The 25,157-nt window shown below is 45.2% G+C and overlaps 1 protein-coding gene across 1 annotated transcript; it reads right to left on the minus strand.

Annotated features, from left to right (window-relative positions):
- Window positions 1-4,428: 4,428 nt before the first annotated feature.
- On the minus strand, window positions 4,429-24,904 carry LGI2 (leucine rich repeat LGI family member 2). Its single transcript, XM_072862999.1, has 8 exons — window positions 24,689-24,904; window positions 24,517-24,588; window positions 21,499-21,570; window positions 18,377-18,448; window positions 17,736-17,807; window positions 16,465-16,634; window positions 11,080-11,244; window positions 4,429-8,461 (listed from the first exon to the last, which is right to left on the minus strand). Exons 1-8 carry the CDS (start codon window positions 24,868-24,870, stop codon window positions 7,644-7,646), a joined length of 1,623 nt encoding a protein of 540 aa, XP_072719100.1. The 5' UTR covers window positions 24,871-24,904; the 3' UTR covers window positions 4,429-7,643.
- Between the last annotated feature and the right edge of the window lie 253 nt (window positions 24,905-25,157).

Below are 25,157 nucleotides of genomic sequence, written 5' to 3' on the forward strand. Positions count from 1 at the left end.
AAGTCCAGAGATTTTAGAAATAATTTCCACATGCCCTGTACCAAACAACATCATAGAGGCTACCAGTACCATATTCAAAGTCCTGGTCACATTTGCCCAAATATTCTAGAGTAGAACAGGACACTGAAGTCAATGTCTTTTTAAAAGAGGTTTTTTAGTTCATTACTTTCATGAATAGGTAGTTTAGCATTTCCCTCCACATCTTCCATGGGGAAGAACAAAGGGGCCCAGAGCTGCCTGATGCCAAATTACAAGAACCTCTTTGTTCTCCTCTGCCCACCAGACCAAAGGGCAACAATTTGCACCAGTTGGTCCTCACTGATAGTCCATCAAAAATATCAAAAGGCAAATTATCCTCATCTGACCTGCAGATGTTGATACGAGTCCCCCTACAACAATAAAGATAAATATCTCAGCTGTCAGTTACGGGGAAATGGCATATGGTTCTTCACGTCTGATGATTCAGACATAATAATCTCCCAGCGATTAGGAAGACAGAAGCAAATAAATTGGGGGCAAAGGGGAAAGAAAGGAAATTGAAAGGAGATAAACTCTCTATTACCTTCCCTTTTACCCCCAAATCTGTCTTGATCCATATCTGAGAAAAGTAAAGGAACAAATCACTATTTGTTACTGGTGGGGCAGCGTGGGATTGGGAAGTGTGTCTGCAGACACCTATGTGCCATTTCAAGCCAAGGGTGGCAAGACGGCATTAAAGTGCCAGTTAGTTTCATATTTCACTTTATTCTCGTGGCTTAGGTCAGGTACATCCTTAATGCACATTGGGATAAACCACGTGGGAGCCGTGGAGCTCCCGCAGCGCTGGAACGGGCTGGCTCAGGCACATGGGCTGCCTGCACCTCCGCACCTGCGCTGCTGCATTGAGTGGGACTTGGGTTCAGCATGGATGTGAGCACAGGCCTCTCCACACAGTTGTCACCCAGGATTTCCTTATCATTTTCCATCCCAAAAAGCAGTGAATGTTTTTTTTTCCTCATACCTGCGCCCATTTTCAGCCAGCAGCACGCTCCTAGCTCATCCAGCCTGTGTTGTGACAGGGAAGGAGAGATGCCCAGGCTCTCAGGGTCCTGATCGTGTGCGATTTTATAGGACAAACTCCAAATATGACGCTTCACTTTTTAAAAACTGTAGAAATCGGGTGATAGCTATTCCTATGATGGAGGCAGGTGCAATAAGTTGGGGGGGAGTAACTGCAGGACTCTGTAGTTACTCACTTCATTAAGTCTTAATTGTAACGATTTCAAGGTGCAACCCCAGCACCGTAATCAGATCCCGAGGTGACAGAGGCCTTCCTCCGAAATGAAAGGCCTGCAGTTTTCTCCCCAGACACTAATGGCACACAGCAGAGTCAGAAAATGCTGTCAGCAGGAACCAGGAGAAGCTGGGGATCCAAGGAGACCCCCTGGGCTCCTACAAACAAATAGTAGGCAGATGCCATTAACCAGAGTTGCTGATTTAACTTCTATTTCCCCTTTCTATTTCTTGCTTGCGCTCAGAAGCATCCCAAGTAAATAATCTGCACCGTCCTGGCCTCATTGCTGTGTTGCTTTCTGTAAAACTCTGGGAAAACCATTTACCATACTGGCAAGACCAGAAGAGAAAGAAATGGAAGAGAGCAAGTAATCAACATGCAGAGAGCAGTGCTGCTCCGTGTGCCAGCCCAGGCTCCATCCACATTGACCCCACCAGCAGTGGGTGGTGAGTATTTTCTTGACCCACTGGCCTTCCATTCACGGGGCTAAAATGGAGAATTAATTGTCAGGGCACACCTGCAGCTGGAGGATGAGTCAGCCCCAAGGGGCTGCTGAGTCAGAAGAACTGAAACAGCCATTGAAGTTGGAAAATCAGCATTCTTGTACAATCCAGTGCTAATGTCCAAGCAGGAAATAGAAATGAACTTTGGAATAAAAGTCAACAATTGCAAATGAATAAAAATGGGAGCAACGCTACCAGAAGCCCTTCATTCTGGTGATGTCATGGTTCCCAAATGCCCTTCAGAAATGCAAATTGCCTACAATGTAATAAAAAGGGCATTTTCTAGAGTGTGCAGAGCTTGCATAGTTTAATTAAGCATAAACTAGGGTGACTCTGGAAAGGAAAATGATGTGGATTGCATTCTCTGAGTGACCTTGGAAAGGCACTTAGATACTTTCTCTACACAGCAATTAAGTAAACTCACACTTCATATGCTGTCACTCCTATTCCTTTCCTTTATTTAGAAACATATTTTTTGTTCTCCCTGATTCCCTGATCTCACATTGATTTATCTCTGTGCTTAGAAAATGTGATTTGTTTCCCTCAAGGTAACTAAACATTTGTCTACAGCCTCACAATCTCTAGTTTTCTAATCTCTACTTCAATATTACTTATATTAAACTTCTGCCGCCTGCTTTCCTTGGTTTCCACCAAACTCTGTCTAGGCTGCCTCACTGACATGGCAAACCTGGAATAAGGAGACGCCTATAGAAATTGCTCATCCAGTCTTCTGAAGACCCATATCATCTCTCTCAACCCATCCCAGAGACTGTAAAAAATAAATCTCCCTTGCCTGCTTGCCAAAGTGCATCACACTCTTCAGTGAATCATTCCAGGGTGGCACTGTGCAACTCCAGATGCTTCCCTTCAACATTTTCTTCACCCAGAGCCACGACGTTAAGTTCAGATTGCCTTTGGGTTTGCTGTGCGTGGCTTTGTAAGGAATCGCATCCAGCTTGCAATGTATGCAGCTACCCACCATGTATATAGATGGCTCCAAACCATCCACTCAGACCTAAAGGTAACAGAATTTGCCTAGAGCTTCATGACATGGACCTCATCTTCCAGTAACTTTCCTCCCATTCCAGATTTTGCAAAACACCTCTGCAAATCATCACGCAGCTCTGTGGCAAGAATGGCAATGGCTTGTGGGGAAAGTGGTACTGGGGGGTGGATTAAGTTTATGTAGCTACCATTTTAAATGCTTTAACAGTATCAGTCTTTTATTTTGTGGAGGCTCTAACACCATGTGGCCAGCTGGTTTTGTCAGATTTTGAAGGTCAGTTTGGAAGCCCATTAGATCATCATCTAGCCTGCAGTTTCTCAAAAAGGAGGCTGGACTGTATGGGGAATGCAAGAGAGGTTAAAGGGCTGGTTTCCAGATGCTAGGAGAAAAAAAAAACAGTGTTAGCAGCTCGGCTCCATTTCTTCTGGGTTACGGTGTGAAAAAAAAGTCTCAGTAATTCCTGGCTGTGAGCATTGCTGCCAAGAGGGAGCGGTGGTAGCAGCTCAGGTCTGTAGGATGGGAGGGAGTGAGACTTAGAGGGGGTGACTGGGACTCTTACAGCTGTTTCTTACACATTTGCATTCAGCTTGAACTTTCAAAAAAAGCCCACTCTGTCTTGAAATCTGCAGAGGAGTGACCATCCCCGCACTGCTCTTTGGGAATGCTTTTCTCTTGGTGTCTTGCTGTGACTTTCAAGGAGGAATAGAAGCTTTCCAAGGAAGATTTGAAGAAGGTGGTAAAGGGTGGAAAAAAAATGTTCACCTAGCAAGGGCAAAGAAACTGGGGGAGGGCAGGTGGGGAAATGGTGCTGATTTGAAGCTGATGTTTGCGCTATGATGGAGTTTCAGTGAACCACACCTCAAGGGCTGCTGACTCATAAAAAAGTAGAATACCCAAAAGGAAAGCAATGATCCCAGAGCAACTGCATCCATTATGGTATGTCAGACATGTCTTTGATTGCACAAGCCTATAATTAGTTACAGGGAATTGTGCTGTCTCTGAAGAAAGAAGAGGAAACAAAAAGAATTATTCCCTAGATTAGTGACTAGCTGGATCAGTGGATAATGCTTAAGGCTTGCTTTAAATCAAATGTATTCACTGTTGATAGATTTATATTTGTTTTTGCAATTTCAGAGTAAATGCCAATGATTCAGTAAAATTTAAGAAATCTTAAGAGACCCCATAGTGAAGATCTGAAAATCTAGGGATTAATTTTAGGGCTTGGTTTCTATCCACTCTGCATGTAAGAAACCTGCTTAAGTATCTTACATTTTGAAAATTATTTTGAAAATGAAGATCTCTTGGTTTTGCGGTGGGAAAGAAAGAAAGGAAACAACTGAGTTTAGTATGAACCGAAAATGGCAGTAATAGCTGCATTACATACTTGCTAACACTAGATGGGGTGTAAGGAAAGAGTGAAGGGGAAAGCCAGGGAACAGCAAAACCTTGGAGGTCGGAGCTACCTCAGGCAGAGAAACTGAGTTTAACTAAGCTGAGCACGGCTTCCTCCACGTTTTCAAAAGCCAAACCCGATCATAAATGGACAAGGACCCGTTTGCCCACCTGGTCCATCCCTCTGGCAGTGTGGATCTTCACAGCATGGATATTTTAACACGCATGACGCACCGCTATTACTCTCGTTAACTACGTTTTATTCATATATTGAAAGAGTACATACATGTGTCAGTAGCATAGATTGAATCAGCTCCTCTTTACTAAAAAAAGCTCAATGTATATACAGCCTTAAAATGCTCCCACTGTAGCTAGCACATTGTATTAAATCTATGCTTATATAAACTACTGTTCTTTACATAGTTGTATTTATTTTAAATACATTAAAAATTACCTTTCTCACTGTCCTGATGATCTAACAGTTGCAATAAATCATGAATATGCATAGTTTATTTACTATTCAAAACAATTTCTGTTACAGAATATAGGCCATGGAGACAAAACCACTGTTGCATTTGGAAAGGCAGAAAGTATTTGCGATGCTTAGTGATTGCTGTTGTTATGGCTGCCTCCTGCAGCTTTTCCTTGGGCGCAGGAAGAGCAGAACAGGGCTCTTCTTGAGACCCTGCCTTTGTTTAATCCTGCGACATGTAGCGTTAACCTCTTTTCTTCATCAGCTGGTGCTTTTTGCCCTCCCTCTTAGCTGCTTTGACCTCGGTGCACTAACTCAGCAGAACAGGCGAGCCGGCGTCTGACTCCAGGCTCCTGAAGCTGGGAGGGATGCTGAGCTGGGCTTTCTGACCATCAACACGGCTACTCAGCAGAAGCGGCAGCCTGCCTGCAGAACTCATTTCCCTCACTTTCTTCTTCTGGTCCCTTGTGAATGAGCTAGACTCCTGTGGATCACTTTATCCTCTTTATTAAGCCTGTCTCTGCAGAGACCATTTTAATTTAATTCAACTTGATAGCCAGGTCTCAAAGTCCCCTTGGCTCTTGAAACAGTACAATCTCCTGGTATTGGATACACAAGCCCTTTTCCTCCCCTTCAAGTAAAAAATGACAAGATCCAATTTCTCTAAACTAGCTTTTAGCTCTTTGACTGATGCCCCTTGCTGAGTGAATGGTGCTAGCAGTGAGCCCTAAAAGAAAGTGCTGGCGCACTGAGAAGTGCCCCCCCTTGGCAGAATATCTGACTCTATTTAAACATGCACACTGGGCAGAAAAGCAATAAAAACATGCCTTCCCACAACCAACACAGTTTAAAGAAACATCGCTTGCCAGCCGTACCCGCTTTAAAAAGTAAACTGGGAAAATGGTAAGAAATTGCATTCACTGGCAGACATACGAACCATCTCTTAGTTTTGTCAGCTTCGTTAGCTTAATCCTAGGAGAGGTATTGCTAAAACCTGCTGCAGAGGGTTGGTTTGCATCTACTGGTCTGCTTGAACCAATGGGACTGACACCGCATTGGGATTTGGAAAGCAGAGTGCAATACTTCAGATGGCTGGATGGGCTAAGTTGCCAATGTAATTAAAAGTAAAACCAGGATGAGCACCTCTATAAGAAAAAAAATTAACACATCATTTAAAAACAAAATAAAATTAGCTATGTCTCTGACAGTAATAATTTTATTTCATAGCAGTGAGGCAAACGTTGGGGAAGGCTGTGATATTCCAGGTCACTGGTAGGTTATGACTCCTCATGGGAGTCCTTGTGCATAATCCTCTTCTGCGGCACCGTTCACATCTTGGATGTCAGAAAGCCTGTGAGAACATCTCTGTTTGTGACAATAGACCATGTTTCATGTGTCCAGGGCAAAAACATGAAGCTCACTCAGCACAGAGATGGTGAGACAGCCCTGAGTATGACGGACTAAAGGACAGTTTCCTTTGCTCTGCCTACTTTACGCAAACCCTTCCTATTATCCAAGGCAGCAGTGCAGCAGCAAGACATGCTAAAACAACCTGGTACGCTACGTGGTGTGAAAACTTAAAGAAACTTATTTGTAAGTGAACAAACAAGGGCTCTGATACAGAACTTTGTTGAGTAAGGATGGTGGAGAGCCTTTCCATGAAAACAGTCCCTTGCTGTTATCCTGACAGGGACTCTGTGTGCCAGGACTGCGCTATTTAGGATGACTGAATGCCTTAGGCTGTAGCCACCCAAAACACCAATGCGGCACGGTCTGTTCACATCGTCCTGTTTAACCTTCGGCGACTTGGCAACCCAGTGAAGGCCTGGAGCCACCAAGAGGAAACCCTTCTTCTTGGAGCCAGGGTTAGCTCTAGCCTGAAACAGCTCCAGCTGCCTTGGTTTCAAAAGACTCGGTGATACTCAAGTCATATGTAGGCCTCAGCCAGAAGGAGGATTCCCCAAATACAGCTTGTGTTAACCAAAACCTGAATTTATTGCTTGTGAGCTGTGCTGGGGGAGAACGCTGGAGAATAAATCATCTCATTGCATACAGACGAGCTACAGCATGGAGTACATGAACGTAGATGTGTGTTTCAGGCTAAGCTTAAGCTGTGCCTTCTAGAATGACAGTTCACAACAGATTTACTTGTTAAAACATCCCAGAATCTATTGAAATCATCAGGAAGAGTATGAATTAGGGCAAAATGGGGTGAATTTCTGGAATACCTATTAAAACAGAAAGTGGACGGAATTTGTAGTCGATTCCTTCAGGGCACGAAGCAGACCTCTGTTATTTTCTGTCTGTGTTAACTTGTTAAGATCTCACAATCTACAAGTGACATACCCTTCTCTTCCTGGCTACCCAGTTACTGTGGGCTGGGCTATTTGTTATGCACAATTTGTGGCTGAAATAGTGAATAATGGAAGAAAAATGGCAATAGATTTTGACTTTCCCTTTAATCTACAATGAATTAAAACAATGCCTCGGACTTACTATAAACCACTAAGACAGATTTTGAAGACAGACCACAAGAAACCAAAATAAAGTGTATTCTGGGACGTTACTGTTTGCTTTTACAATTTGTTAGCAACCACGAAGAAATGGCTCTAATCTTAAAATCATTACTAACATGTTAGTTTAAGAGTCAAGATCATTTCATGCTTTGTATGGCTTACTCTTTACTTCCTTTATGAGATGTTTGATTCAAGGTAGTTTTCTGGGTAAAATTTAGATCATTCTCTTAGATGTCAACATTAATCTTAATGCACTGCACTCTCCTCTGAATGACTGCAGATTACAAAGCATCTTTGAAAAAGGAAAAAACAGACATGTCATGCAGTAACCAAGTAAATGCAATCCCTGATTAATATGCAAGTTTGAAAAGTTCAGAAAATGTCATCATACTCCATAGGTACACCCTGTTTTTGGAAAGGTCTCTCTTTGTTTTGCTTGTGTATAAATGTCATTCCACATGAATTTCACTTCAGCAGCTTTTCATAAACTCAAGTCAATGATTATGTGTTCAAATATTTGAGTGCTTCCTTTAAAACTAGAGGCAAAGAAAAAATCTCTTCGATCCGTTGACACAGCTGTGAAAGACCGTGGCGCTTGCACATAGATTTCTTTAAATAACACAAAGAGCTTCTTTTCATCATCCCACTGGTATATCTGGGAGAAGGTATAGTCACTTCCCAAGGCTAGGTAGTAATTGTTCTTGAAGGAGAAAGGCTGCAGTGTCATGGCTCCTCGGGATGGAAGAGCCTGTATCTCCACAAACTGTTTGCTATTCCATTTCATAACTCTGGAGTCACCAATGAATCTCGTGAGTGTGATGTACAGGTTATCTTGCATCCTGAAACTCTTCACAGCCAAGACATCTTCCATGTTGGGGATTTCACTGTGTGGGACAAACTTTTTGGAAACTTTGTTCCACTGGAGTATAATGGGAACCTGGGAGCGGCTAGAGAGGATTAAATGTGATTTCCCATCTATATCGAGAAACTCGGCATCAGTGTCCCTGAACCACTCATGAAGGGACTGGTATGAGTAAAATCCTTTGTTATTCCACTTGTACACTGTTGACAAACCTGCTTTAGAGCTATCTGCTATGACAAAAAACATTTCACTGTCTATCTCAAAAAGCTCTATATCATTTGGCTTGGAAATGCGAGATACTTCGATATCCTGGAATTTGACAAACTTTGTCCAGCTTTCATCATACTTGTAAATGTGTGAGCCACCAAAGAGCTGTGCCACCACCACAAAGACTTGGTCACCAACAAGAATGGCTTTACATCCCACTATGGACTGACCTGTTGCCCAAAGGAAAAAAAAAAAGCATGCATATTAGCACAGTACAAAGCAGCTTTTAAACCATAGAGATATTACTAAATCACCCCGCCCCTTTTTTTAAATCTTCACCATTTCATAATTTTGTCTTTTACTACATGCTGTCAGAGGTTCTTTTCATACTTTTTTCTCCCCAATAACTGGAAAGATGACTTCAAATGTTGGAAACGTCACACCCCTCAAGGTGTGCAAGTATGATCCGCCCTAAAATGCTCATTCCTTTTTAACCAGAATACTTTTTCTTTCTCTGTTTGTTCAAACACATGCCCCCTCATATCCAAAACAATTATTTAAGCCAAGTTTTATTTAAGCCAAAATAACAAGAGTTGTTATCTCATGACTCAGCAGGAATCTGAAATTCTCTTATTCTTGGAATGTCTATCTTTCCAGTTTAACTAGAAGAATGAAATATAGTCTATTTTTCTTGCTCCAAGAGGACTAGAGTCAGCTTTTTGGTACTGTAAATAGAAATATTGATGTGTCTTGTGGATATATCACCTGACAGCAGGATGAAAAAGATAAATTTAACTCTGTTGTTTCTGTTAAGTCTTCTGGAGATTACATTAAACTAGAAATATTTAGGAATACTGCAGTTGCCAGATTAGATCAGATTGAGCTATGGTCTGTTTTGAGAATGTCAAATAATTATACAAGATCCACATCAACAAAGTAACAACCAGACTCTATATGAAAGGTTTTGTTGGAAGAGGAGAGGAATTCCTCTCTGAAGTGCACAGTTTAAGTAGAACGGTATCTGCACACGCTCCTCTATGTGTGCACGGTCACAGCCACTACAGGAGACTCATCCTAGCATCTCTGCTGACCCCCTCCCCATAGGTGTTTCACAGCCAGCCTCAGATGATCTACCACCATTACAGTGTAGGAGGGCTGGGATTCATCTCAAGTACCGATATCTGCAGCATAGACACAAATTCTTGAGCTGATCATCCAGGCTCTTTCTGGTCTAACTTAGTCAAAAAGCACCCTAGAAAAGATTTCACCTGGCCTGTAGATGTCTCCTCCTGAAGAGGATAGCAACACCTATTCTTTGCATGTTGACTCTAAAGGCAATCATGACAACTAGTTCAGGTCAATAAGCCCATGTTGTAAAGGGCTAAATTCGGCCATGTGAATATCAAGCATATAGTTAGTTATGAAACTCCCCATGGAGCACATAGCTGGCTCCTGAGCTCTACAAAACACTCTTTAGGCTCCACAAAAGGCTCTTTACCTGCCTGTGTCCCTTGGCAAAAGTCTCTCGCTCACTTACATTTCAGAGTCCAGAGCTTAAGCTTGGGCCTTCCAGGACCACAGGACGGTCGTTCGAGAAATGAGTCTCATCATGCACGCTGGGTGTGAAGCTAGGACACAAGTCCCCAGCAGAAATGTCTCCTAATCATGTCATTCACAGGAAGATGAAATACATCCAGAAGACAGCTGTCTTTGCAAATGACCTAAACTCTCAACTTCATTTCCAGAGCTTTTCTAGAGCTCTGCTAGTTCTCTTCAGGCCATCAACTTCTCAGTTTACATCCACTGGTACATATGTCCCCCTAAGCTAGCAAAACACAATGAAACCTGAAAAAGCAAAATTTTTCATTTCCAGAATTTCCTGACAGAGGGGTAGCATCTTGTAAATTTTCGTTAGTGACACGCACAGTTGATCTGAGGAGGTAGGTGCTTGCTGCTTTTGTAGACTTCCCACAACGCTAGAGGAGGATGCAGCATACTCTTGGTTTCCCAAAATGCGAGGTAAAAAATAATCTATCGGACATAACAAGGAACAGGAGGGAAGGATGCTCCACGGATAGATTTAGCTCCTGAGACCTCAGAACCAGTAGCTTAAAGTAGTTGGGAAACTGGGCAGCGTATAACAGCTCTAAAGACTCTGTCCCTGCTGTCATGGTGTGACTGAACTCTGTATAGCACCATGAGTGTCAGTTAGTGACAGAATGGTTGTTAGCATTAGAAAATCACCTGCCATCCACATGGGCTTTTTGTTTGATGAGTAATCTGGTCAGGATGCTAATTTAGCACGTTTGTAAATGGAAAGTAAACATGAAAGCTTTACAGCACATCTCTTTACATAACAACCACGGTTTAAATATTTCTATGTCATCTTCAGTGGTGAAACACACTTTCCTGGCCAGCCTACCCTAGATGCATCCTTCAGACCTATTTCCTTCTACATGCAGTAGAGTATTTTTATATTCTATCTTGCAGGCACTGGGGCAAGAGTGAGGGCTCCTTTAGCCTATACTTTAACTTGCAGTGTGATTCAGGCAGTGAGTGTCTAAGCTGGGCCATGGTGTGACATTCACAGCAAGTGTTTGTGCCTTCAGAACAATTTACAAGATCAGACAAAAAAAGCCTAGTTTGTGTGCTACAGCGAGGTTAAATGTGCAAGTATTAACAAGATGCACTACTCCATGAAGTCACTCATGCCCAAACATTACACACTTTGATCTGCCAATTTCAACAGAGATTCAGGACAAAAACCATCAGCTGGTCCCATCTACGAATCTCGTCCTTGTGAAACACCAACAGTTCATCAATGCCTGGAATCCCAGTGTTCATATACCTGTGATATTGTCATAACTCCTGAAATTCATTTCAATGTGATCCCACTCCAGCACCATGCAGTTCTCCATGCTGGGCTGTGCAATGGCTACAAACACATCATTCTTTGAGTTGAACGTATCCACTGAAACTGACTGGTAGGGCAAAATCTGGTGAACAACAAAATCTAGAAACACACATTTACAACAATTAGGATACAGTCTTGCTGCAAACACAGAGTAAGTGGTTGCTGATTATAACAATTAACACTGAAAAAGGAGTTAAATACTCTGGATTTTGTGTAACACTAGCATGGAAGTGTCAGCGCTCACGTTAGGCATGCAGCAACAGGGGAAAGCTTCTCCTGCTTTAGGCTTCATAGACTGTCCTCTGGAAATATAGTTGCCAAGGAGATCAAATAGGTAAATAGTGGCAGAAATCAGATTTTCCAGCTAGGCTGGCTGGTGTCAATGAAGTCAGGATATCGAGAGAGAAGTCTCTTTCCCCACAGCTGGAAGTTGCTTTCCCATCAAGTGAAATGGCCTTGCTAGAATCACTTTCAAGCTGAGAGACAGCAACTTCCAGCTGAAGTCCAATAACTTAAGTCATGCAAATTTAATCACTAGCAATTTGTGTTATGCTAAACCAGGCAGAAAGTGAAATGATAATCTGAAGTTTGCCTGGGGATAACCCCATTTCGGCTAGACCATAGACAAAATGGTGTAATCAAAAACTCAGTTAACATAACGTTTTATGGGGCATCGTAAAGTAGTTTAGGCATAAAATACAACCAACCTGCAAATTACTATCCAGTGGAAAACTTACTCTAGATACTGAGACCGAGGAGTTGGCGCAACCTGTAAAGACTAAGAGTGTAACTCCAAAATTCAAGATTTCTTCTCAAAATCCAAGTGCCTTTGTAGATTTAACTCTAAAATTTACCCTGGGCTAAGTCAGCAGTCAGCATAGAGCCAATCTGGGGCAAAGCAGGGAGACTTGGGTCTGAATTTGCTCTTTGGCCTGACAGCTGGGCAAGGTCACTATTATCAGAAAAAGGAACTGGTATAGCAGAGCTGACAAAGAAAAGCCAGCACTTGGGTCTAGAACGTGGCAGAAGGCCTGCGCTGAAGTGATGTATGGATATAGATATATAGAAAAGGAAATGCATCTTCCACTACCATGGAGTTTCTCTGCAGAACCACGCACCACTCTGTTTCAAGCTCCATTTGCTAGATGCTTTCACCATGCACTCCTACGTTGGAAGGGCCTGAGCAGCCAGGGATTTTGGTGAAATGGTAATTAAGTCCTCACTCGAATCCCTCATTTTGGTGCATTATGAAATAATTGGTTTTGAATGAAGAACTCTCTGTCTCTGCATGCTTGAAAGCCTTGCCCTTGAGGAGTTACACTTCTGGAGAATAAAGATAGATGACTACCATTAAACAAACAGAGCAGATTCTACAGCTGCAAAAGAAATGACAGTCTCCATTCTTCGAGGGACTATTATAAATAGAGTTTGGGCTTGATTCATAAATGCTGGTAGGAAAACAAGAAAGTCATCTTCATTCTCACTGGGAAAATAAAAGGACTGGAGAAAACTGACACCAAAGTATGCAGAAAGTAAAAGTAAGTGATAAATCACGAAAGGTAGCTAAGGATGGAGCAATAGCGGATACGGTCACAGAAAATAAAAATATTTTTAAAATCTTGAGAAAAAAACCAAAAAAGCTAATGCTGAAAAAGACATCTCTTGACATCTGAACAGTTGTGAAACACTTTGAGGGAATCTGTGAATTAAAACAAACAGGTCTGTGTGTTAAAGCCCACTGCTCATTCAGAAATGATTCAGTGTTAACACAGCTATTTTTACTTGTACCTGTCACTGGGCTCTTTATGTCACTCGATAAGTAAAAATGGGTAACAAAATCAGTCACAATCAGTAAAAAGCAATAAACATTGGTTTTAGCACCAGTTGGAAATACCAGGCTCTAATGTGGAACAGGGTTACACAGTAAAGAGATGCTGCCACATCAGGTTTGCTAAAAATGCAGGTCTTAGGGGCTTGATTTAGTTTTACAGGCAGGTCCACATGCCTTGCTTTAATGCTAGGAAGAGATCATACAGTAAATACAGAGCTGGAGGGGGATGTTTCCCAACATTTTTCTCTTTTAAGCTGGATCAGCCTGCATGGGAGAGGGAAGAGGATGCAGCCCTCGCTTCCCCCTTGTGCTGCTGGCTGCATGGGCTGTAGCTGTCTCCCCCTCACCCCGATGCACCCCGATACTCTCTCTGGCTCCAGACACATGGTTTTGACACTGCTTTCCGCTGCTGAGGGCCGGGGTGGTCCCCCATCCTCCAGCCGCCCGCTCTGCCTCCGCTCCTTTGGCTGTTGAACGGCACGAGCCGTCATGGACAAGGGACCCAACGCTTTTGTTGTTGGGCTGATTTCCCTCCTGGTAGCCCCTGCTCTGGCTGATGCCTGCACAGAGGAGCGCTGATGCTGGCAGAGCAGAGAGGAAGCGCGTGGGGAATGCTGGAGGACACGGAAGAGAAAGGGGAGCGATGACCTCTTTGGGCAGCAGCTCCTAAACTGCATCCTGCGACTCGGCCGCCTCGGCTCCCCTCTCCCCACAGCCCTTCTTCTCCACGGTGGAGACTTCTGCTCTAGGTGAGGCTACTCAGGACCTGGGGTAACGCTCTCAGGGAGCATTAGCCACCCCTTCCTGTGCCCCACCACGGTGGCACAGGTGACCTCCAGCACAGGAGTGCGTACGGAGCAGGTGACTCTTAATTTGCAAACTACCTTCCTTCCAGACAGCGGGGCAAGAGAGGACCACCTCCAGAAGACAGTCCCAGCTAGGTAAAGAAAGGGAAACCAAACTTTCAAAGCTCGGCGAGATGATCCCTGCCGGCAGGTCTGGGCAAAGCAGGTCCCAGGCGTGCACACAGCCTGTTTCCAGTGACGGTGGAAGTGCAAGGCCCATCTTCCAGTCTCCTGAAAGTAAGTACACATTCCCCTGCCGTGCTTACAGCCACAGCACAGCCCCCTCACACACCGTTGCGGGAGAAAGACAAGAAACGAAGTGAAATGGCTTAACCTGCTTCCGTGATGCAAGCCGTGAGAAATGGAAAAGAGAGATGCTATCACAAAAAGAGTTAAAAGTGCAGATCACCGACACTGTGGATCACTTTGTGAATAAGCAATAGAAGCGTTTTGTTCTTTGACCTTTTGTTTAATATGGCAGCACCTCTTTACATCTCTCCTCCTGTTACCATTGTAGCAGTTCAGAGGACACAGTGAACTGATGGAGCTGCCAAGATGCATGCTTTACCAAGCAAACTGCTTTGTTACCACATCCTACGTCCAGTCATGCTCGACACAGAGTACCAGAAAGCAGAAATGATGGAGAGTCTGCTCATGCCTGGCAAAGGAGGGAAATACAGTACTAAAGACTAACATGAATGAAAGAGATTTGCAGAGCACTGCCCGTCACTGAGTGGGAAAGGAGAATACACCTACAGGGTATGTTGCTTTACTTCAAAATATAGTACAAGCCGGAGCCTGTGACTACTCAGTCCTCAAGGAATGAATATGGGCATATTTACGCTCCCTTTGGATCTGGGGGAGGCAATGGCAGAGAAGGAAAAAGCAGCTGTGGCCTGACACCGCAGACCACCAAGGCCACTGGAGGGTTACAGCTCAAGCAAGGTAACTTCCAGTTCAGTGCAGGGGACGTGATGCTGTCTCAGAGGTGACACGTTCCTGAAGATTTGCATTTCTACTCTACTTATCTCTGTTTGGTCTCTTAGGGGTCATTCCTGCATGCAGTCTGTCCCTCTCGGACACTCTGTAAGGACACCAGAGCTCCACATCTTCTGCACCCTCCACCTTCACCACGCACTGGAGCTCTGGGACGCCTGCTGCTGCCTACCCCCAGGCCAGAGGGGTGAGGCACGCAGCCTCCCCTCACAGCAGCCAGAGAATGACTGGTTTGAAAACGTCCCTTTACTATCTGCAGAGTGTATTACAGCTATATGCTGTGCTGTGAGACCACTTCTCTGATAGCATTTGAACAAATATTCAGCTGGGCAATCCTTGCACACGTAACGCCTTAGCTCCCCAGCAAACTCTACAGCATGTGAAATTAGATTTATGCTTGGTGTAATTTCGCTTACAGCAGACAAAGGGACTAACATTAAGGGTGGATTTTGCCTGTAGCAACTTTATAGTTAGGTTTCTAGGTACAAAGAGATGGCAGAGGGGAGGTAGGGCAGTGTAGGTCTGAGAAGGCTTGTTCTTGCACGCTGTTAGTGCTGCGCAATTGCTTAAACCAGATTGAAATGAAATAAAGCCTGCTTTTACTTTGTACTTTTGCATCTCGGTGATTTGGCAGACACAGGAACGTAACTTTGGTACCATTCTAAGCTACATTGCTCTCCTGGTTTTGACATCCTTTTATGTAGCAGATAATTGCTCTTTACCTCTGCTGCTCTTCTGCCATATTTTTGAATTCTGAGTTCATTCTCTTTCCCTTTACATACTGCCCTTGGATTACCTTTCATACCTTGTCCTGAAACTTTATTTTACTTTACTAGTAATCAACTTTTCTATTGTCTCTTAATGATGATGACTGCCTTGATGACAGATGAGAGCTCGAACGCCTCTGATATTAGTGTATAGAAAAAAGGCAGAGTGCTGACATCATATACATGAAAGATGAAGAACAATACTCACAGCTGATATTCTCAGTTATATGATGTGACTACATTTAAAGATAGGTAACTGCGGCTGTTCGGTCATAAAATATAAGCATAACCACATGCAAGTTTCTCTTCACTTCCTTCAGCATGCTTTACATTACCTAAAATAAAAATCAAGATCCTAACCAAGACAGTAGTCAGAATATTATTGGACATTTTTCTCCAACGTAATGGAGTTCCATGAAGAACTGCTGGCAATATTGCCGCCACATTTGATGCTATTAAATTGTGGCCTATTGAATAAAGATAACAGATATAGCCACATTATTTGAACTTCTTTTCATTGCTTTCTGTGAAATCCAGAGATTTTGGGAAGCTCATCTGCCATAACTATATGGCCTTATTCCAGATAATAGAAAGCATTCTGTGATGAAAATTAAGTCACAAAGTGAGTCATAATCAAGTCTTTTGGAATATGAATAGTCAGAGCTCTTCTCCCATTATCACTTAATCCAAATAAAAACTCGCTACTTACTTTGGCTTTGAAATGTAATTTTCCCATTTTATGCTTGCTCTATTACTCGGAGGTGCTTTGTATGTAACCCCTTCCTCCCCCCAGGTCATGCTCACAGAAGCAAAAGGGTATAGTCTAAACTTCTGATATTTAACCATTTGTAGTGTGCTTAGAAATATACATTCTGAATACCTGTAGTGGTGCATTCATAATCAAAACTTGTCACATCATTTAACTTCTTATCCTGATATTCTGCTGGACCAATACACAGGACATCAGAAACAGTGGAATTTGTCATCTTTAACCACAAAAACAACCACTTGGCTTTGCAGTCACACTCAAATTTATTTCCCCTTAAATCTCTAAAAAAACACACAGAAATAAACATATTTGAAAAGGTCGATAGCAATATGAATACTACAGAACTGTTACCACCTTGACATACTGAATTTAAAGGTATCTGAGTAGCCTTGAATTGGTTTTGAACTGAGAACAGGAAAGTTTCTTAAGTTTTATTCAGACTCTCTTACTATGGACTTTCCTTCACTGAGTGTTGTCCCTGAAAAACAGTTTCAATCTAGGAAATATGCCCACATATAATCTTACTAATAGAGCACTGTGATTCATGTGTGAAGTCACTCATGTTTATGAGTTTTCATAGGATTAGGATTATAATGTAATAAATCCTGAGAGTGTGGTTGTCTGCTGCAAGCCTCCATCCTGCCATCTGCCACCGACAGTGATAAATCCCATTCCTTCACTAAGCTACTCCAGTACCACTGGTTGACAAAGTGGTACCATTTGTCTGTTACATGCAAATACAGATGTCAAGCTTGTGTTTTTAGAGTCGCTGCTGATCTGGAGTCAATTTAACCTCTCCCTACTAATGTATGTGCAATTTCAACACTGTACCTGTTCTGCGATCCCTTGGCAATTTTTGTGGCTTACAGTTATACTTTGCTATTTGGGAGAGCCAGGCCAAAAATAGGGGAAGCTGACTAGCAGCTCAGTTATACAGGAAAACACTGACAGTAAGTCAGCAATGTGCTACAACTGCACAAAAACAAGAAAAAAAGCATTTTTTTTAAATGAATGCCTTTTACTAAAATAATCTCCGGGAATACATGCAACAATAACAGGAAAAAATGTTCAGAGAAATCGTAGTTTTAAAATTCATTGTCTCCCTTTCCCTAAAAAACAATTTATATGAAACATCAGAAAGAAGTACAATAATGCAAGCTATGTACAGCATCACGAGAAGCAACAATGATTTGAGAAATAGCAGTTATTTTAGAGGAGTCTACCAAGTAAACAATTTTAAAATGAGAAAAGCTAGAGCAACAAAACGCACATTTCTTTTCTGTGCAGATATCGGATACAGCACCACACAAACCCAGAATGTAAAACTCAGAGTAACAGAGTGACAGAAGCAGGCATTCAATAGAAAGATTCTCATTACTTACAGTTCAATTAAAGAATCTAAATCACTGAAGACATCCCTTGGCAGAGCTTTGAGATGGTTATTGGCCAAAGAACTAGAAAAGAAAGTTAGAGCTTAGTATCATTGCTATCTCTTGTCTGGCTGACTCTTACTAAGTCTGAGCGCCCTTACAGGTTGTTAATTATCTGGTACTGTCCAGACACTGGCATTGGTAATAGTTAGGAGGAACAGGCACACATTAATTATTCTCATTCGAGAATGGAGATTGCTTGAAGCTCACGTAAAAGTAAAATATATAAAGCTTTGTTATGGCCCAGGTGCAAATGTAACACGCAGAGAACTCACTGAGCATACTGGAAAGAAAGAGGAATGTTAATCACGAGGAGGTGGTATCGCGGTGGTACCGGTGCAGCATCCACGGGTCACAGCTGCACCCCAGCACGAGCTGCAAGCGTGCGCAGGCAGCCCAACATGCCGCAGTGCTGCCCGAGCAGGAACTTTTTAAAGGCCATTTTTTAATTTGTGCAAAGCACGTTATTGACAGCGGGAGGAAGCTGATGCATGGAGGGGAAGGGAGGTTTCCTATGTGGCAGGAAAACCAGCGGCCCCCCAGAAGAGTTCTGTTCAAGTACAAATTACTCTACCAAGTGTTAAATAACTTACAGGTGAGTCAGGTCTCGAAGGCCACGAAATGCATTTCTTGAAATGGTTTCAATTTTGTTTCCTTCAATGAATCTAGGCAAAAAAAAAGTATTTTAAAAGACTTTAATTAGCAGTATTATTAGCATCACTAGTGCTTTAACCTATGGTCTCCAAATTCAGCAGGTTCCTGGGTCGCCCCTTCAGACTTAAAGGCGGGGAAGTCTCGGTGGAGCTGCTCACATTCCCTTTTCCCCTTTCCTTGGGCGGACGACAAGGAACGATGCAGGTACTGGGTGGCACAAGGGACAGCACATGACACAAACATCCAGCAGAAGAGGAACAAAATGAACACAGCAAAGAACATTATTCCTCTGTTGGTTAATCCTCTCGGGGTGTGTTGTGTGAGGCAAGAGACCTGTGTAGGAGAGGCTTCTGAGATGGACTTTAGAAGCTAAAGTCCTACCCTCCTCTCACAAATCGCCTGCATTTTAAAACCATGGGGCAGCACAGCGGTGCCAGGGCTGCCCAGACTGCAGACAGACGCTCTGATGGGGAGCTCCCATGACTGCATGCACAATGCCACCTCCGCACCCACAGAGCCGTGACGTGAGCTGCAGACATCGAAGCCTGCGTAAATGACAAGACCGCTGCCTTGTTTTCCTTCTTGCTGCCACAGTTCAGGTCTCTCCAGACAGGACGCCACCTCTGCAGGGCGCCCGGCTGCACACAAGTCACGGCCCCATGCGCTGGGGGAATAACAACAGGCACATATCGATTCCAGGAGCATGCTGCTCCTCCTGACTGCACGTCAGCATTTAAAGAAAGAGGTGATATTTGAGCATCTTGACCCCTGAGCACTTGAGGACGCATCCCTAAATACACCATCAGCCCTGCAAAGCAATTGCAGCCAGGTGGCCATCAAGATATTGCATGGTACAGCTGTACTTGGATGAAGACAACTGCATGCTGATTTTATAAAAGGTTTTATGAGACAAAAGTGTCTCCCTTCCTCCTACACATCCTTGTATGCCTTCCAGGGAAATGGAGAAAAAATGCTATAAGCCAAGGTCTCTTCTCGAGAGAGTCAAGATGGGGATGCAGGAGATGGCAAGTGCGCTTGGTTCTGCAGTTTAGGCATAGCCAAAATCCTTCATGAAGTGACCGTGACCCTGACCACAGGCAAAGGGTGCGGATGAGAAAGTGTTGTGTCTACGTGGGGGATGTCAGAAGAGGGTCAGCCGTACTCTGTTACAAGGCTGCCTGGGGACACGAATTCAATCTGCAGAGAGCCAGACTGCCTCCTGACACCCTCACCGGCACCTGGCATCGCCGCGCAGCGCCGGCTCACCCGTCCGTGCAAATAAATACAGCTTCACTGAACACACTGCAGCGAGATGATGGATATTTGGGCTGGGACTCAGTAATTTGCTGGATTCCTGAGTCACCAAACCTGGCCTCGAAGGGGTGCTACCCTGGGAACACCACTCTGATCACCAGCGGGCAGTGATCTTGTTTGTCAGCAGGATTTTCTTATTCTCTGTAAGGTCTGATCACTGGTAACTGAGAGACATGAGTTATTGAAGCTGTAACGGTGTTACCGGCTGCATGGCCAAAACAACCCCAGAGAAAGGCCACTCACACCCAGTTCCCAAATGGCGGAGGTGTGATTTGCTGGGAAGAGGAAAAGCTCTGTGGACTTGTCAGGGAGGGCGACCATAACCATTAACTGAGACCACTTGTTCAGCTGCCACTAAAGGAAATGGAAACTGTAAGGCTTTACCAGTCTTTTCTCTGCTCCCTGGTTTGCAGCTGGCAACCAGGGACAGACATTTTCCCCTTGACCAGCTGAGGAGGGGCAGGATTTCTTCCCTTCAGACAGGGGTCTGGCTGCAGGTACCAATGCAACCACTACGACTGCGTGTGCTGCTGGGACACGTTCCATGTTAGACTCAGCAGCACTTGAAAGCAAGTCATTAACGAAACACCATACAAATGTTTTTCCTCCTTTTTGCAAACATTCTGCAAATTACTTTTTTTCCTGTAGACACATGGAAAAGAGAATGATTAGGTAACTCGCTATCGCTGAAAAATCCAGATGTAGCTGAATCGTGGATTTCAGCATATACCATTTACCATTATCCTCTGTTTCTTGATCCGCAAATTCCATTGTTGGCTGCTCCGCATGTATCAGACCATTAGTCCTGAATATGCCCTGCCTTAATACCTACTTGCCTGCAAGACTTTAGCAAGAGTCAGCTTTATGAGCATTGGTCTTCCTTCAGAAAAAGACAGAAAGGTCTTCCACAGCTACTTTTCAGCACAGGAAGGTGAGTGGAAGGATGAATTTTTTTGCCGGTCATATTCAGAGTTTCAAACATACCAGCTCATGTCCAGTAACAGAGAGAAATGGCAGTCCTTTGGAGTATGAAGTGAGGACAACCTGGTACCAGGGCTAATACTTTTTTTAAAAGAAAAAAGGGTGACCTAAAAAAAAAATAATCGGGAAATGAAGGTAATGTAAAAATCAACAAAGAAGTGAACTAAGTAAAGAAAAGGAAAGTTAATTAAATTTAAATAATAATATAAACAATTACAATAATTTATATTATATGAAATATATATTTATATATTCATATATTTATAATATAAAGATAAATGCCACAGGCATTAAATGGGATATCAGAAAAAGGGCAAAGTTGGAGAGGAAAGTTTGGGGGAAGAGAAGCAGTTGGGTAATCAGGGTTGTTCTGGGCAGTACACGGATACTCTGCACCTCCTCTTCAGGCTGCCAGCAGGCCAGGAGAGGCTTCCCCACCTCCTTCCCGAGGTTCAAAGCCCCCTGACAGTGATGGCACTGGCCTGGCAAGCCAGGACAAGCTCTTGCTCAGCAGGGCCGTTTCAGTGTACTGTAATTGCACAGAGCCACCTTGCACTCACGGCATATTTTAAAAATCCACTGCAACCTCTGAAAAATGGTAAGCCACTGTAAAGGACATTTGCTCAGGAGTGGAACATAAATCCTTCATCTCCCCTGCTCCTGGGAATCACAGTAAAGACTAAGACTCCACAGCAGGAGTCTTGGCAACTTGTCAAAACATCTTGATTTATAAAGGACAGGGGAAGACATAAAATACCAAACTTACAGGTATTCTAGATGGAAGAGACCAGCAAAGGCATCATCTCGTATAACAGTGAAGGAGTTGGAGTTCAGCAGGCTGAAAACGGAGAGCAGGCATTAGGAAAGCACATTAAAACTTGACACACTGGATTATGCCTGTTGTGTTTATTGCCCGTGACTAAACTAATCTTACTGACTCGAGCCCATATTGCCCCACCAATGCAGCACACATAAAATACTGTGGAATGGTCTATAAAAAAAAAAATCAAAGGCATAATGTGATGCTAGTTAATGTCCACTACTCCCCAGGAAAAATGTTCACTGTGCCATTCACCTTGGTTAAATGCAACCTGGCCCTTGACTCCCCGGTCCCCTGAGCAGGAAAAGCCGTCCTTAGAGGGTAGGTCTGCTGAGCGTGGACCCCAGTTGCCCACCACCCCTCCAGCCACACCGAAAATTTTCGAGAGACCTTCTCAGCGCCACTCCTGAGCTCCCAGAAGGGGGGGGAGCCCTTTTGTATGAGCACCAGCTCTCATTTATGCAGCCTCAGTGGATCAGCGCTTGCTCGTTCTGCGCTCCCAGGGGGATGCTTCAAGCCTGACCTGCAGACGGGCTACGGCCTGTGGCGTGGGAGGACAGCACACGGTTCACGCGGCCGGTTCATCAGCTGGAAACACAGACATGCCCAAACCACCAGAGACAGAGAGTCCTGCTATCCTTGCAAAGCAAAGCCCTGTGTCCGCAGGCAGCGAGGAAGAGCGGCGGTGCTGCCGGCTCCAGGCACTGCCTTGCCCTCCTGCCTGACCTTCAGGGACAAAACGTGTTCGAGCTGCACCACAGCGGCTGTCACCTGAGCCAGGACAAGGCGGTCAGGGAGAAGGATGCTACGGAGAGGCTTTGCCAGCAAAGTTCCTTCTTTGCTGTATCAAAGCACAAGCAGATGATCTCCAATGTTGATGTTCAAAGGCACAGAGAGCGATCTCCTTTTAAGAAAATAGCAAAACTTCTTATTTGGTCTAAAAATCAAATGCTACTCAAAAGAAATGATTTTTGGAAAATCTCAGAATTTTCCACTACAAGTGAATATCTCTGCACTAATCGCTTTAGTAGAGTAACTTATTAATCCTCTTTTTGTATGGTTTTAGGCATTTTACTAAAATTAATTTAGACGACTAATGAACATATGAAATGCAAACTTTCCCTGTGATCCTCAGTTATTATGCTAATACTAGACACATGCTCCTTAAATTATCCAAAGAAATCTGACAAAGATGCAGACCGCCATTAAAAACAAATCCTTGCGTTACTATTTTACCATGGCTGCTTCCACAGAAGACATAGTCCTGAGGTACCCAAGTGCTCAATTATGCATGTATCTCTTTTGTTATTTAATCATTATTTTTTCTCATGTTTGAAGGGAAGAGCCACAAATTACACTAACCAACAAAATTTGTCAGGGCCCAAGGTGGCGGCGGCGGTGGTGGTGGTGACAAACCCCTCTTGCTCCCAGGGCTGATCTACCGCATAAAGTGACATGGGCAACTTCCGACTTTCTCAACAACTGACCTCTGCCCCACCACCCCACACACCCCAGCATCTCCTCCTGGTAATCTACTACAGCTAAGGAGAAGGGATAACCTTCATCTGCTCTTCCTCACTCTTCTCAGTACTACTATCCAAAACAAGCCAGATTCCTCCCATCTCTAATTTTCTACCCACGGTTTCTCTCAGTCCACCCTTGGATTCATCCCTTTCCTTCCCAGCTGGCCCAGGGCTGCTGTTTGCCCTCATTCACCGGTGGGCAAAGTCCCCCTGCCCTCTGCCCAGGGCTCTGTGCTGGCCTGCGAGTCCCACAAAAACTGGGGTTTGGGACCGGTGCCACGCTAAAGGAGGTGAAAGCCTCCACCTCTTGATTTGCCCTCTTCTCCCCAGCGTTTTCCATGGGGTGCTGCTCCCCCCAAACAGCGAGGCAGGCCTTTGAGAATGAGGTGGGGGTGCCCGAGGAGAGGAGACTGGCCATCATGCTACCAAATGCTTTTAGGGACTAACTCTTGCTAAGACCAGCATCTAGCAACATCTAGCTCTGTGGCAAGTGCCTAGCCTGGGTTTCTGGCGTGCCTCGCATCTTTTTGCCGAGTTTTTCTTTGCAGCGTGTCTTTGCTTTAGGGGTAACCCAGTCCTTACAGGGGGAGGCGTGGAGGGTCCGCTTGGTATTGGGCATTGCAGACAGGCTGCAGTGGGCTAGCCAGGGCACAGGCAGCGGCACGGCTTCTCTGCAGACTACCAGAGAAACAAGTATCTGGGCTCTCCAGGGGGGCTCGTACTGCACCCCGTATCTCTGTGCCTTCCCTGCTATTGCCTCCCAGGACAGCTAAATTAAAGCAAGTTTGGGTAAGCTCCCGGAGCTGCAGGCACACACCTGGCTGCAACACGGGCACAACCGAGCGATTTGCACGAGGTCAGGGAGGAGGGAGGGCTGCAGAGTGCCGGGAGCTGGACCGCTGTCCCCTGGGACAGGGGACCATCCTGCCTGTAGGTCCATCAGGTCAGAAGCATCCGAGGGCCCACCCTCCAAGTCGGACGCTGAAGCACAGAGTCATGCTGCAGACAACACCAGTGCTTCAGGCACAGAGGCTTTCCTCTGAGGTGGGTTGGGGCAGCCTCTGCTCGGCCCCCGTCGCGTCCGCGGCATCCCAAAGCCAACGTGAGACTCCCGGGCGCAAAGTGAGGGCGAGCGAGAACCACCACATGGCTCCAGGGGGAAAACTCTCCCCTAAACTTATTAAAGCTGAAATCTTTAAAAAAGGAACTTAGGGCATCAGGAAACATTTTGTCCTCCTTCAGTAACTAAATACACGGTGTAGGAAGTGGTTTATGAGCGGAAAAGGCATCCCCCGGGTAGGAAAGAGCAGCTCTATCAGCGGGGCCGCACAAGGTGGGGATTTACCCGTTTCCTCCCCTTCTACGAGGGCACCCGTAACTCTGGCTAGGAGGAGCGGGCGAAGCGCGAACTGGCCGTTGCCTTTTTCAGCGCCGTACTTACAGCAGCTGCAGGGAGGGCAGGTGGGAAAACATCCTGTCCTTGACTTCGGCGAAGGTCCCGTTTACCAGGCTCCTGGACAAAAAAAAAAAAACAACCAAAAGAGAAGCCACCCGTCAAGCGGGACCGCCCCGCATCCCTCTCCCCGCTCCTCCCCCGCATCCCCCGCACTCACAAGGAGCCCAGGCCGGCGGGCAAACTGCGGGGCGGCCCCGCCGCCCCCACGCAAAGCGCCGACTCCCGCCAGCAGCTGCAGGGCGGCGAGCAGCGCCCGGGCCTCCGCGCGGCGGCGGGCGACGGCAGCAGCAGCAGCGCGGCGCCGGTGCAGAGGGACAACAGCCGCAGCGGGCCCGCCATGCCGCCGCTGCCCGCCGCCTCCCGCGCCCTGACATCAGCGCGGCACCGCCCCGGCGCTGCGGGGCCGGGCCGGGGCCGGGCCGGGGCCGGGCCGGGGGCGGGCGGGCCGGGGGGGGTCCCGGCGGCGGCGGTGCGAGGGGCGGCGCGGAGCGGCGGCGGCCCCCGCTGCTCAGTCCCGAGCGATGCTGGCCCGGGAGTTATATGCCCGTGAATGTTCTTGCAGAATCATCCCCCCGCCCCCGCCTCCCCAAACTGGGGTCAGAAGAATGGCTTGCTCAACCGACGCC

The sequence above is a fragment of the Ciconia boyciana genome, chromosome 5 (assembly GCF_034638445.1).
Source record: "Ciconia boyciana chromosome 5, ASM3463844v1, whole genome shotgun sequence".
In the NCBI taxonomy this organism is placed as follows: domain Eukaryota; kingdom Metazoa; phylum Chordata; class Aves; order Ciconiiformes; family Ciconiidae; genus Ciconia; species Ciconia boyciana.

Bases quoted from the DNA above. Each gene is read 5' to 3' on its own strand.
- LGI2 (XM_072862999.1), bottom strand. From the start codon at position 24,870: ATGGCGGGCCCGCTGCGGCTGTTGTCCCTCTGCACCGGCGCCGCGCTG. The intron at 21,571-24,516 runs GTAAGTACGGCG...CTCCGTTTTCAG, and splicing joins CTGCCCTCCCTGCAGCTGCT to CCTGCTGAACTCCAACTCCT. The intron at 18,449-21,498 runs GTAAGTTTGGTA...TTTTTTGCCTAG, and splicing joins CTCTTCCATCTAGAATACCT to ATTCATTGAAGGAAACAAAA.